This window comes from Leptinotarsa decemlineata, unplaced genomic scaffold, assembly GCF_025532065.1.
Source record: "Leptinotarsa decemlineata unplaced genomic scaffold, Ldec_3_MD MMD2_tig00001621_RagTag_RagTag, whole genome shotgun sequence".
In the NCBI taxonomy this organism is placed as follows: domain Eukaryota; kingdom Metazoa; phylum Arthropoda; class Insecta; order Coleoptera; family Chrysomelidae; genus Leptinotarsa; species Leptinotarsa decemlineata.
Genome location: NW_027412566.1, coordinates 1,109,272 through 1,122,382, shown reverse-complemented (window position 1 = coordinate 1,122,382; position 13,111 = coordinate 1,109,272). Strand labels below are relative to the sequence as shown.

The 13,111-nt window shown below is 33.5% G+C and overlaps 1 protein-coding gene across 1 annotated transcript in view; it reads right to left on the bottom strand.

Annotated features, from left to right (window-relative positions):
• The window catches only part of Rab3-GEF (Rab3 GDP-GTP exchange factor), a 98,396-nt gene that overhangs the window by 28,828 nt on the left and 56,457 nt on the right, over positions 1-13,111 (bottom strand). The window contains 1 exon segment of the mRNA XM_074176152.1: positions 3,750-3,896. Within this exon segment, the coding sequence (XP_074032253.1) occupies positions 3,750-3,896 (147 nt within the window).

Here is a 13,111-nt window from a genome sequence, read left to right as displayed (position 1 = left end):
GATCCCCATGGCCGCTGACGGTGTATTACTGATGACACCACTGATGGCCAGACAAGCCTGTCTCTGTAAGCCAGAGAGCTTCGCCTGGGCCGTTTTCTGTAAAGCCTTCGGCCACCAGGCCATTGCTCCATAAGTGATCATAGGTCTGACAATCATCACATAAATCCAATGGATTTGTTTGGGACCTAAACCTCAAGTTTCACCACAAATCTTTCGACATGTCCATAGAGACAGTCTGGCTTTGTGTTAAACTTTTTTCAAGTGGGCGTTCCAGGTGAGTTTTTATCAAGGACAATGCCAAGATATTTCACCTCCGTTCCAAATGAAATGACCTCATCATTGAGGGAAAGTGGCGTTAGATCGTCCAATTATCTCCTCCTGGTTCCTCACAGTTTTGCTGGGGTCGACAGACATCTGCTCCCTCAGGCACCAACTGTGAATATCGTCCATCGTGCTTTGGAAGACATTGCAAGCTACCTGTGGACCTTACCAAGATGACAAGGTCATCTGCATAAGCTTGCAGATCTACTTTTCTTCTGTCGAGTTTTATTTGCAGCCGTCATGCTGTTTGCTGTCTTGAACTTCTCAGAATGGGATTCCATGTTGGCTTGAGCTCCACAGCTTCTTCTTTTCTGTTGACATTATTCGTGTGGATCTCAATTGCTAGCCACTAGCGCCAGCGAAACGTCAGGAAGAAATTTCAAAAATCCGCAGCCTTCGAACTCGAAGGAAAATAGTGACACTGAAAACCTTGGCCGCAAAAAGCCTCAACCATTTTGATCATGATCAATATGGAAAGGCAATTGTATCATCACAGTTACAGCAAGAATTTCACCCAAAATTTGGTTGGTGCATGTTGGGACCAATGTTTTGATAATAGAGGTGACAATATAATTATTGATGATGATTGCTTGACTTTTTCTTCATTTGCAAACAATATCTGAGCAACAAATGATAATTTTAGCAAAATATGTTTTCGATACGAGGTGATTCAAAACACAATACTTTTTTATGTTTTTCCGTGAAGAGCACTTTCTAAAAATCTTGAGCTGCATGAGTATATAACTAGCGGTTCGAATGAGTTATACTATGAGCCGAAATGAATTTTGGACAAAATTTTATCGAAAATGTTATTCATCTCACAAAAAAATATCGAAAGATTATATATTTTCATTGTTGAAACATTATTCGACTGAAACACTGAAAAATTCGTTGTTTCAAAAATGATTTTCAATCTTTTTTCTAATAAAATTATAGAAAACTTGAGAATGATTTCCCTTCGAATAAACCTAGTTGACGATGTAAACTCTTCTGTAGATTATTCTGCTATTACCATTTTGTATGTTCTTCTGTTTAATAGCAATTTTGACGTTATCAAACAAAATGTCATTACAAAAATTTTCTTTTTTCCACTTGAGAAAAATGATATATTTTTCGTTACGAACCACAATTCAGTGCATTTCTTTAATTTTCACCCCCCTTTTATTTTTTGAACAGGTCAACTCAAAAAATTTAAATTTGAGATAATGAAATTGATGCATGAATACTTTATTCTGAATTGAAATTCACAGATGAAAGTTTCGAAAAGGCGACTGGGCGCCATCTGGGAAAAAAATTTAATAGAAAGGAAGGACACATCTTCTCGAAGCCCCTGACAAATGCTTCAAAATCCTAGAATATAATGTCAACATCTTCAACTACTACAAAATGACGGAACTTTTAATAATTGCCTGAATACATTTACGTGTAACTACATAATATGAGGTAATAAGCTTGAGGTCAGTTCAGAAGATGCTCGAAATAGTTGCCTTGAACTTGTTGACATATAAACAGCCTATCCGATATTTCACGCCGAACATTTTCGAACACAGTGACTACAAATATTTATTATTCTCTGCCCTATGTCCAGTATTTGAGAAGGTTCAGTTTCGTACACCTTTTGCTTCAAATAGCCCCATGAAAAAAAGTCCAAAGGTGTCAAATCTGGCGAGCGGGCTGGCCATTCTGTAGGACCTCGACGGCCAATCCAACGACCGGGAAAAGTAGAATGCAAATGATTTCTTACTTGTCTGGAGTGATATGGTGGTGCTCCATCTTGTTGGCTTACGATATATATCGAATCCATTAGGATTCGCTTCGACGATTTCATTGATGAGAGGTTCAACAGTAGTTTCCAGCATATTCAAATATAGTTCTCCTGTTGAATTTTAATCAATAAATAGAAGTCCTACAGTATGGTTTCTCATGATTCCTGCCCAAACTTTAATTTTTTCTGGACATTGGGTATGTTTCCCGGAAAACGTGAGGGTTGGTGTCACTCCAATAATGGCAATTTTGTCTGTGAACTTTGCCGTTTGAAAAAAATGTACCTTCGTCACTGAAACAAATATTGTGGAGATAGATAGGATGCCTTGCAATGGTTTCCGTCATCATTTCGCAGAATTCTGTTCTTTGATCAGGGCCATCTTCAGTTTTTTGGTGTACCATTTTAATTTCGTATGGATGATGCCTATTCCTCTTCAAAAGTCTCCACACAGTAGAAGGAGACACCTCACCAACATTCGCTACGGAATAAGTAGATTGTTCAGGGTTTACTACCATCTCACCAATTATTTGCACTTGTTGTTCTTCCGGAATGGATGGATGACCTGGGGGCTTTTTGTTACTACCGGTAGTTGTGAATTTGGAGTTCGGAAAACATTCATTGAAAATCCTTTTGGTCTCGTGAAAGTTACGCGTCGCACCGTAAATAAAAATCGCTTCAATTTTTTTTCCAATGGACGAGAATTGACCATTTTAGAGATTGTTGACGTAGTACCTTTCTGTTTAAAAATCTGTTTAAAATATGTTTTTCCGTTAATCAGCTACTTAACAAACCTTGTCGGGTTGTTAGAATTGCTATATGGCACATAAAAAAGAATATTTCTACAAATATCGATATTAATGTGTTTGTCTTCAGAAAATTATTGAATATTTCGCCATTTTGAAGTAGGTGAAGATATTGACTTCATATTCTAGGGTTGTGAAGTATTCGTCAGGAGCTTCAAAATGATGTGTCACAAAACCCCCCTTTCTATTTAATTTTTTTTCAGATGGCGCCATCTTGCAAGTTTCATCTGTCAATTCCACTTCAAAATAAAGTATTCATGCATTAATTTCATCATCCTTAATTTCAATTTTTTGAGTACACCCGATCAAAAAATAAAAGAAATGCACTGTATAGTCATCCATATAACCTCATATTATTTCAAAGGAATTTTCTAAAAAAAAAATCACAATTCGATTAGACAATTCAGTGTTTTATTTGGAAAAATTAAAAAAAAAACTTGTTTTTTTTATTTATATTCATCTAGTATCATTAAAAAATTGTGGCCAAATGATTCATCGATGATGAAAAAATACATTTTTACATTTTCATAACATAACACACTTTCCGAATGAGTTTTAAAACTCCACCCTTGTGGAGTTTTCAAAAACTATAATGGAAGCTCGATGTGATACACACTGTATAAAATGGTAAAGAGGACTTTCCTTTCTACTTCAGGAGTAGGGTACAAGGTCAAACTATTCACTTGCAGAATTTTTTCAAAATCATTGAATGCAGCAGAAAAAACTTTAAATTTTAAATAAAATTTACAAATTGTTTTTTTTGCATATAACATTATCGCTATAATCCTCAAATCATTCAACAGTGGTTAGTATAATAAAACATTCAGCACAACAACGATTTAAACTACAACAAAAATTACCTGCAATGTTTCAACTTCAGTGTCCGAAACCGTGGACCGGAATGAGGCTTGGTTACCGCCCCTATTGAGGTTACAAGCGGGCCCAATCGTAATGGAGCCCCCAGACGGCGAGACATTGCCCCCAGAACCATGCATAGTGCCTTCAGCCTGTCACATCAAACCAAGCACATTTAGGAGTTGGTCCATTACAAAAAATACATTGTGCATGTGTGATACATAACAAAATACCTCCAAATACTCGTAATGAAATTGGTCTGATAAGTTATTTTTCTTCCACAGATTCCCGATTCAGAAAGTCACATCAACAATTATAATGTTATATTTTCACCAAAAACATATATACAGTGTGACTCATTTTTAATGGAAGCACCCCCATAAAATTTGAAGTTGTAAATCGTTTTTAATAATTTTTTTTCAAATGTCAAGTACTAAAAGGTCTACCTTGGGATAAAATTTCAAATGTTTATTAAAGTTTCAAGGCATACTACGATATTTTTTCTTAGTCGAAAATCGGGATTTTTTATTAGCGATTTTTTTATTGACAAAATCACTACGCCACTGGATTCAGAGTGCCTCTAAATAGGTGTGACCAAAATTTCATGGAAAAATATTCATTATTAACAAAGTTATGACAACTCAAAAATTCGAAAACTCACACAGCTAACAGTCACAATATATATATTTTTTTATGATTTCAACAATAAAGTGCCGCCAGATGAAAAAAAAACAAATAGGGTAAATATTTTTAATGAAAATAACAGAATTATATTCACACAATTCAACTAACAATGAAGCAAAAAAATTTAATAAAAGTAACTAATAACTAATTATTGTTTCTGTTCAATTTCGATTCAGTGCAACAATTGATTCTAACCCATATTCTAGTAGCCTCTACTAATCCACCACGTATTTCGATACATGTGTCGTAGCGCTTACGAATGTTTCTGATTACGTTCGTCAGTTCTTGAGGGCTAATATCTGCACATACCTGTCGAATTCTTGCACAAAGTTCATTTCTATTTCTTGAGCGGTTTTTGTAAACCTTTTGTGTGACAAGTCCCTAGAGAAAAAAGTCCAAAACTGTGAGGTCTGGAGATCTGGATGGCCACCCTAAAAACGGACTACCACGGCCTATCCATCGGTTTGGAAAATGTTCGTAAGCCATTGCCTCACAGCTCTGGCATAATGAACTGAACACCTATCTAACTGGACAATTAAATTTGATCGTTGATTGGCAGCTCGTGAATAGCATCCCAAAACTCTGTGTTTAAAAATTCTAGAAACCTCTGCGCGTTAATGTTTTCCTCAAAAAAGAAAGGACCAATAATTCGTTCGTTCAATATCCCACACCAGTCGTTGATTTTTTGGGAATACTGGCTTTTACAGTTTATTACCCAGTTAGGATTAGCCGCTGGCCAATAGCGACAATTCTGTGATGACACTACTCCATTTATAGTGAAAGTGGCTTCGTTGGTATATAAATTTTTTTTAGGAAATTTCTATTGTTTAAATATTCCGCTTGGGCCCATAAACAATATTCCAGGCGTCTTGCTTCGTCGCCTTCTTGAAGTGTGTGTAAAAATTTTGGCTCGAAAGGTTCAATATTCTTCGCCTTGAGACATCTCCGAATAGTTTATCGTGGAATATTCAAATCTAAAGTGGCATTCCTTATACTGGCATTAGGATTATTTCCGAAATAATCTAAAATGATTTGATCTTTCATGTCATTCCTGTTTCGTCTTTGTACAGGATTACTTTTTTAACATCATTTTTGATACTGCACCAGTTTCATTGAATATTCATTTATTTTATTCACCCTACCGCAGCTAATACGAGGACGATCTGGATGTCTCTCATTAAATACTCTACAAACCTCTCTAGCACTTCTAACGTCATCTCCCGAAAAGCGTACAATTTCAATTTTCTCTCTTACGCTCTATATTGCAGCCATGACACAAAATAGTTCCAAGGACTGTAAGGTGGATATTGTTAACAATAGTACACTTAAATCTTTCACAACTGTCAAACTATTATATCATTTCCATGGCAACTAAGATTTAAATTGAAGTATAAGGTCTTAGTTTTAGTTAATTTGCGTGAAAACTTGAATGTAATTTCGTTACTTTCATTAAAAATATTTACGCTATTTTTATTTTTTTTTTCATCTGGCGGCACTTTATTGTTCAAATCATAAAAAAAATATTCTCATGACTATATCTTTTGATATAGGGTGTTTTTTGTAACTGTTAGCTGTGTGAGTTTTAGAATTTTTGAGTTGTCATAACTTTGTTAATAATGAATATTTTTTCATGAAATTTCGGTCACACCTGTTTAGAGGCACTCTGAATCCAGTGGCGTAGTGATTTTTTCAATAAAAAAATCGCCAATAAAAAATCCCGATTTTTGACTAAGAAAAAATATCGTAGTATGCCCTGAAACTTTAATAAACATTTCAAATTTTGTCCCAAGGTAGACCTTTCAGTACTTGACTTTAAAAAAAATTATTACAATCGGTTTACAACTTCAAATTTTAGGGGGGTGTTTCCATTAAAAATGGGTCACACTGTATTTATAGTAGTAAAAATATAAATTCAAATTTATAACATAAATACATACATAAGTACGTACGTAAATGAATCTGAACTCAAACTGAAAAAATTGGTGATTGAATGAATCTACTTTGAGAGTCTAATTAAAATGAAAGGAGTTATTATCAACGTCGTTAACATAGGTATATCGTCGTAAACACATATATCAAAGATGGATGTACAGGGTGAGTCAACATGACTTCCTCTGTCCATTGGTATCAGAGGAAACTATTTTTCGACCTGTTCAATTTTTTTCAGTCATATACATAAAAACTATCTCTCAACATTATTTCCTCGCAACCAAAGTTATGTTTTTCCAAATGGAACACCCAGTATATGAATCCCTCATTCGATTCCATATTTTTTTAGTTCTCTAAGGAATTTTTGTTTACTAATTTCCATTGCGGCATTGCTGAGTTATTCCAGAAAAACCTATTTTGCAGACAATAACTATTTTTATATAATTCACCACCCGCACGTCTACAGCATTTAAGTAGATTTTTTTTTAGGAACAGTTAGTCAACATCACTATGATAATTTCTGTCTGTTGTGAAATGTTTAAACATTTCATACAAATGAAAAAATACAGGGTGTTTCGTTTGAAAAAGTTGAATTATGTCCGTTTGAAAATGAATGAAACTTGACCGGTTATACCGAGCACCCTATATATTGTTTTCGAAATTTGAGATTCCAGAAATTATCAAAGTGATGTTGACTAACTATTCCTAAAATAATCCGCTTAATTGCTGAAGACATGCGGGTGATGAATTAAACAAATATTGTCTGCAAAATAGGTTTTTCCGGAATAACTCAGCCGCAATGGAAATTCGAAAACAAAAATTCCTTAGAGAGGTAAAAAAATATGGAATCGAATGACGTATTCATATACCGGATGTTCCATGTATAAAAACATTGGCCACGCTCGGCTGAATCACCCAGTATGCGAAAAAATAATTTTTATTGATATGACTGCAAGAAAAGAAAGCAATTCAAGAAATTATTTTCCCTGATAGCAATGGACCGAGGGAATCTTGTTGACTCACCCTGTACATGTTCAAACAGAACAATTTTTTTCAAATTAATCCGGAATTTGTGTTTGATTAAATTGATAGTTTTCCATAAAACTTGATAATTTAATGACGTACGAAGCAAAAATATGAATCAGAACTGAAAAAAAAGTTGATTTAATGAACTTTGAGAGTCTAATCACGTTAAAAAAATACTATCAACTTTGTCAACATGAACGTGTACATCAAAGAATGTATATACAATTTCAAGGCAGTAAATATATTTTTTTCAAATCAATTCGAAAGTTTTGTTTATCAAAATTTGTCCAGCAGTTGATAGCTTCTCATAAAACTTGATATCTTCATAACGAATCGAATGTTTCCCGATATTTGTTTTCATTTTCAATAATATCAGATTGAAAGTCAGATTTCAAATTTTCGGGCTTATTTTGAATGAATGAAAGTACATGAATTGTATGTTTGAAAGGATGACAAATCTGATAGTATCATCCTTGGTTTATTCAAGTTGATTATAGGCTCCTTGTTGTTGAACATTTGATATTAGATACTGAATTTTTGGAATGTTTTCATATATTGTTTCCATGATGAATTTTCATTGAGGGTGCGATCAAAAATTTTCGCACTAGAATTTTTTTTAATTTTCACTATAGGATTTGATGGGATCATTCGAAATAATTGATATAGATCTCATTGATTTCTGAAGATTTTATGACATTGAAGCGATAATGATATTTGATCAAGGACTTTTGGACAATTAATTTCAATTTTTTGTACGCTCTTTTCATTTTGAACCGAATTGGTGTCCTCAGCAAACATGCATAGAACTGTTGATGTATACTGACGTGATATAAATTTTAAAAAAAACATATTACGACTTCATTGAAGTGTTTGAAGTACAGAGTCCAAATTTCCTCTCCAGTGACAATGGTTTTGGAAATCAAACGTGCAAATATACTAGTCTGTACAAGGTCTGTTCTGGGAATTAGGTGAATTTTAAATTTTCTCAAAATATTCATCCATTTCTATTTTGTTTCCTTCAGAGTAGTCCTCCTGAAATGCAATAAATTCGTGCCAGCGTTTCTGCCAGCATTTCTGATGTGCACGCATTGGTATGTCCTTGAGCTATCTCAGTGATTCGGTTTTTATCTTCTTAATCGTCACAAAACATCGTCCTTTCATGGATCTCTTCAATCTTGGGAACAGAAAAAAAGTCGCAGGGTGGTAAATCTGATGAATGCGGTGGCTGAAGCATGATTACGGTGTTGTTTTTGTCCAAAAAATTACGAACAAGCAATAAGATAATACTCCTTATTGGTCAATCGACCATGTGGCAATAGAAGAAACCGGTAATAGAAGAAAACAGTGAGAAAAACTTTAAAATTTGATCAAAATTGGCTATTTTTGGTCTTGGCTCTCCTGGGCTCTTCCATTTGGACTATAGAACTTTGGTTTCGATGTCGTAACCATATACTCATGATTTATCAACAGTTATGATCCTTTCGACTGAATCTGGATAGCCGTTGACGTCATTGATCAATTCCTGAGCGTGTTCATACGACGGTTATTTTACTCAAAACTGGATGTCAGCGCCGGGCCGCGCGTCTCTTTTTAGTGTGGAAGTCGCGCGGCAGCCGCGCGACCTAATGTGAAGGCACACAGTAAAAAGTATTTCTTTAAAAGAAGATCATAGGTTGCTTTGAAAGTTTTATCTCTATTGGAAAAACTATTACTTTATGCCAACATCGCCATGTTCCACCAGAAAATCACACTTTTTTCAACTAAGAAATTAAATTTCTTAGCCTTTCAACAACATCATTCGTTCGATTATATTATTGCGAAGATGAACTATTTTGAATCAAGAAAATATAATATCATCTCAAAATCCACCACCTATTTGAAGGGAAAAATAAACTGTTACAAATGAAGAGCAATATCAACATGATCTGAACACATATTGTTTGTTTGAATTTAATACTGTATTCCTTAAAATAACTCAGTTCGTTTATAACAAGATTTTCGTGAATCTACATACAAAACTATATTATGATCGACTGAAAATAACAGGAATTTTGTATAGAATGAACATGGTTTCTTTTAAAGGAGTATTTCATTCATTTCAGTTTGAAAAAACCTGTGGTGCTCTGGTCTTTCTATGATCCTCTTAAGTGAGAGGGAAGCGGGGAATTCCGTTGTAAGCATCACGTACGCGCCAGTATGTGTTGGAAAGTGATGTTGGTGTGTTGCGTTTTTGAGGAGGAAGTGTTTTATGTGTCTGTAGGCAGTGCAATTTCTTTCCAATTATTTTGTATCTACCATAATGGAACAGATTTTACAAGACTGGGGTCTTGCACAGTTGAAAGATATTTTCATGGGTAAGTATTATAATCGGATAAAACTCCGCTATATCAGTAAGAACCGCGTTGTATACGTAGTGGCGAAGAGAAAGTGGTAAACTTTGACGGAAACTCTTAATTTTGCCTTCATTTTGCGAAAATTAAAACAATGCGCCGTAATTTTTCACACATGAATTATTACATTTGCTGAGCTCTGCAAGTGTGTATTAATTTAAACTGAAAAATCCTCCAAGTCGATTCAAATTTGCCAATATCGTGTTTTAAACATACATTTTATCTTGTTTCAAATAAGAGCATTTTCTCTAAATGAAATTGGATTTTCTCTTAGACCGAATTCATTTTTTATTGAAAGATGGAGGTACTTATAGTTTTTACAATATATTATAATACAAAAAATACCAAAATAGGCACCAGTAGGTATAAAAAGCTTCTATATGTGACAGCCACTTTCTGATTTCAACATGTAAATATTTGTTGAATTCCAAAACGTCTTTGCTTTCTGTAATCACTTCAGAAATGTTTTTCATTGGGAACAAATTGAATATATCCTACTCAGCTTGAAAATATTTGTTAGTTTTCCTTTAGGAATGTAAGAAATAGGTAGAAATATTAGCAAACTCACTAGAGATGAAATATGAATTTCCAAAAAAAATGTTAATGCTGTTATTTAAAAAGCGAATCATATACCTTTAAGTATGTCTGTATGATCATGAGTTACATTGTTCAACGAAACATTTTATACAGGGTTTCAAAAAAGGGTTTTATTGAAAAAAAATTTTTTTCAAGTGGCTGCTGTTTTCATATTTTTACCTTTCTATATATTTTAAATAGTGGCTAAGGATGATGTGCTGATTTCTTCTTTCGTTTCAGAATCCATGTGATGTTCCGGCAATTGTGGATAAACAAAAGCAGAATGCAGAACTCAATCGACGACAGTGATTTTTTTAATGTTATTTACCAGAATGGCATCTAGTTTTAAGAACTTCATTTGTGTGAAGTTACTAATAAATTAATTCATTTTCTTGTCTGAGTTGTAATGTTGTTTATAGGCTTCGATTCTATTTTATTTGGTAATTTACAATTTGTCAAGAATATGTCCCTCTTTTATATATGTTTTCTTATTGAATATCCATTTATGTTATTTGTATAGCTGTATGATCTTTCAAAAGTGTGCGGTTGGAATATGATATTTGAGCAAAGATTAGCAAAGAAAATTTAGTTCTCTATTACGTGTTATTTTTTATCACATGCTTTTTCAGGATAATATTCATGATTTGCAATTGCTTCAAATAAACCAATCATCATATGTAATGTATTATTCAGTTTCTTTCCTTACCACTTATAGCTGTTCATATTACATATACGATACTTTCGAATCAAGTAACTAAATACATCCAAATGAGAGGGACAGTTTATAAACAGAAGCATAAGTTCATCTTTGATGGAGTAAATGATTTTATTTGATTTATACAAATAGAAGTTTTTCAATCAAAAATGCTTCTCTTCAAGGAAAACAATTAATTTCTCATACGGAGACATTTAAATGATGTTCCAAGTAAACATATCATTCTTTCAAAACCCAAAACAGTTTTGCTTCGAGATTACTTTTGCTCAGACTAAAGAATGCATATTTACTTCTCTCGAGCTAATATGATGATTTCTATTGAAATGTATACACAATATTGGTGTAATATTTTTTTTTACTCAAAAGAAGCGTTTATTTAGTCCATTTGAAATAATGATTCAAATTCAACATGAGAGAATATGTTTCTCAGTTTAAAAAAATATTTCTCCGTGAATATAGGAGAGCAAGATTTCTTTAAATCGAGATCATTTTCTTCACTTTGAGATTTTTATTTTTACTTTGCACTCTAAGAGTGCTTGTCCACTTAAATTTATTCAATTCATTTCTTTATCAATCATTTCGCACTAGCTGTGCCCGGAACGTCGTTTGCGTGGGAGTTGATATCGAAAAAATCACTCATACAATGTTGTTCATTAGAATATTTTTTGGAAAAAAATAATTTGCATATATATGTAAGTAGGTAATAAATAACTGAAAAAATTCAACACCATAATTGTAATTACTTATTTATATTTACGAATTATGATTTTGATTATTTTTTTAATTATTTCTTGTACATCAACATATTTTGGATTATATCCAATCCTTATTGTGTAGAAGACACAATGTATGACTGGAAAGACTATTGTATATTTGTTTTTCAATAGCTCATTTTCAAAAATGAAGCTTCACAGAGATACGTTGAAGTCTTGTTATATTTGCTAGGTGCATTTTTCCAAAGTTTAATGTACTCCTGCTTTTCAGGGTGTTCAATTAAATTAGTTTTCAGATGTGTGTCTTCAAGGAAACTGACAGATTCATTTCATATATTCGTTTTTAACATGTCAAGGGTTTTCCACAAGTATAAAACAGTTTTCAATTTTTCTCACATCCTAAAATCTATTTTGAATTCCTTGCAGATATTCTTTCAAATAGGACATCATATCTTGATAGACAGTACTGTCGCGAATGGAAACTTCGTATTGCAGAGCAGCAACAGTTGGAAAATTTGAGAAATCTCCTGCTTCGAGTTAACTTATGTATAATTGCAGTTTGTTTTCAAATGCGAACACTTTATTTGTCATTTGCTCATTTATCTTGTTAGTTACTTGTATCTTGAAATCAAGACTATTGAATTTCATAGTAATATCGGTCAAAAGAGTCACGAGTGACCACCATTCATTCTGCTGTAGTTGAGAGGATTCTTTGCCATTTTGTTGTATTTTTTTGTGGGTTTTTATTGAAAGAACCGTTCTAATACTTTTCCTTTGCTTAATCACCTGACAGTCGCATGTGAGGTAACATCACTATAATTAGCTTGTAATTCTTCAAAGAAGATCTTTGAATTTTCGATGATTAACTTAGCGCGAGCGAATAACATTAATAATAATGATCACATCTTTCAATTTGTTATTCGAAATTTCACATGCCAAAGTGTCTTGATGCAGCAAGCAATGAATAGGCTACCACACGCTTCATGCCCAAAATTTCCAAAGAAATTGCATTTTCATCACTTTCTCAACATTTTCATTGATTGATGATGTACTGGGGCATCTAGGGTAAGTGTCGTCATTGACATCTTTTCGATCTCCTGTGAAAAGCGTCTACCACTTGTAAACATTTTTTTTGACTCAGAGTACAATCACCGTATGCCACTGTCAACTTTTCAAATAGTAGAAAGTCACCGAACACGCAAAACACTCTCAACTTCAATAGCTTCTCACCAACCAACTGAACATGCAAAACACCTGGTGTGATAATATGTTCTAAACCAGTATACTAACATAAAAAAATGTTTGAAGGTGGTTGACAATGTTATATTTCATTA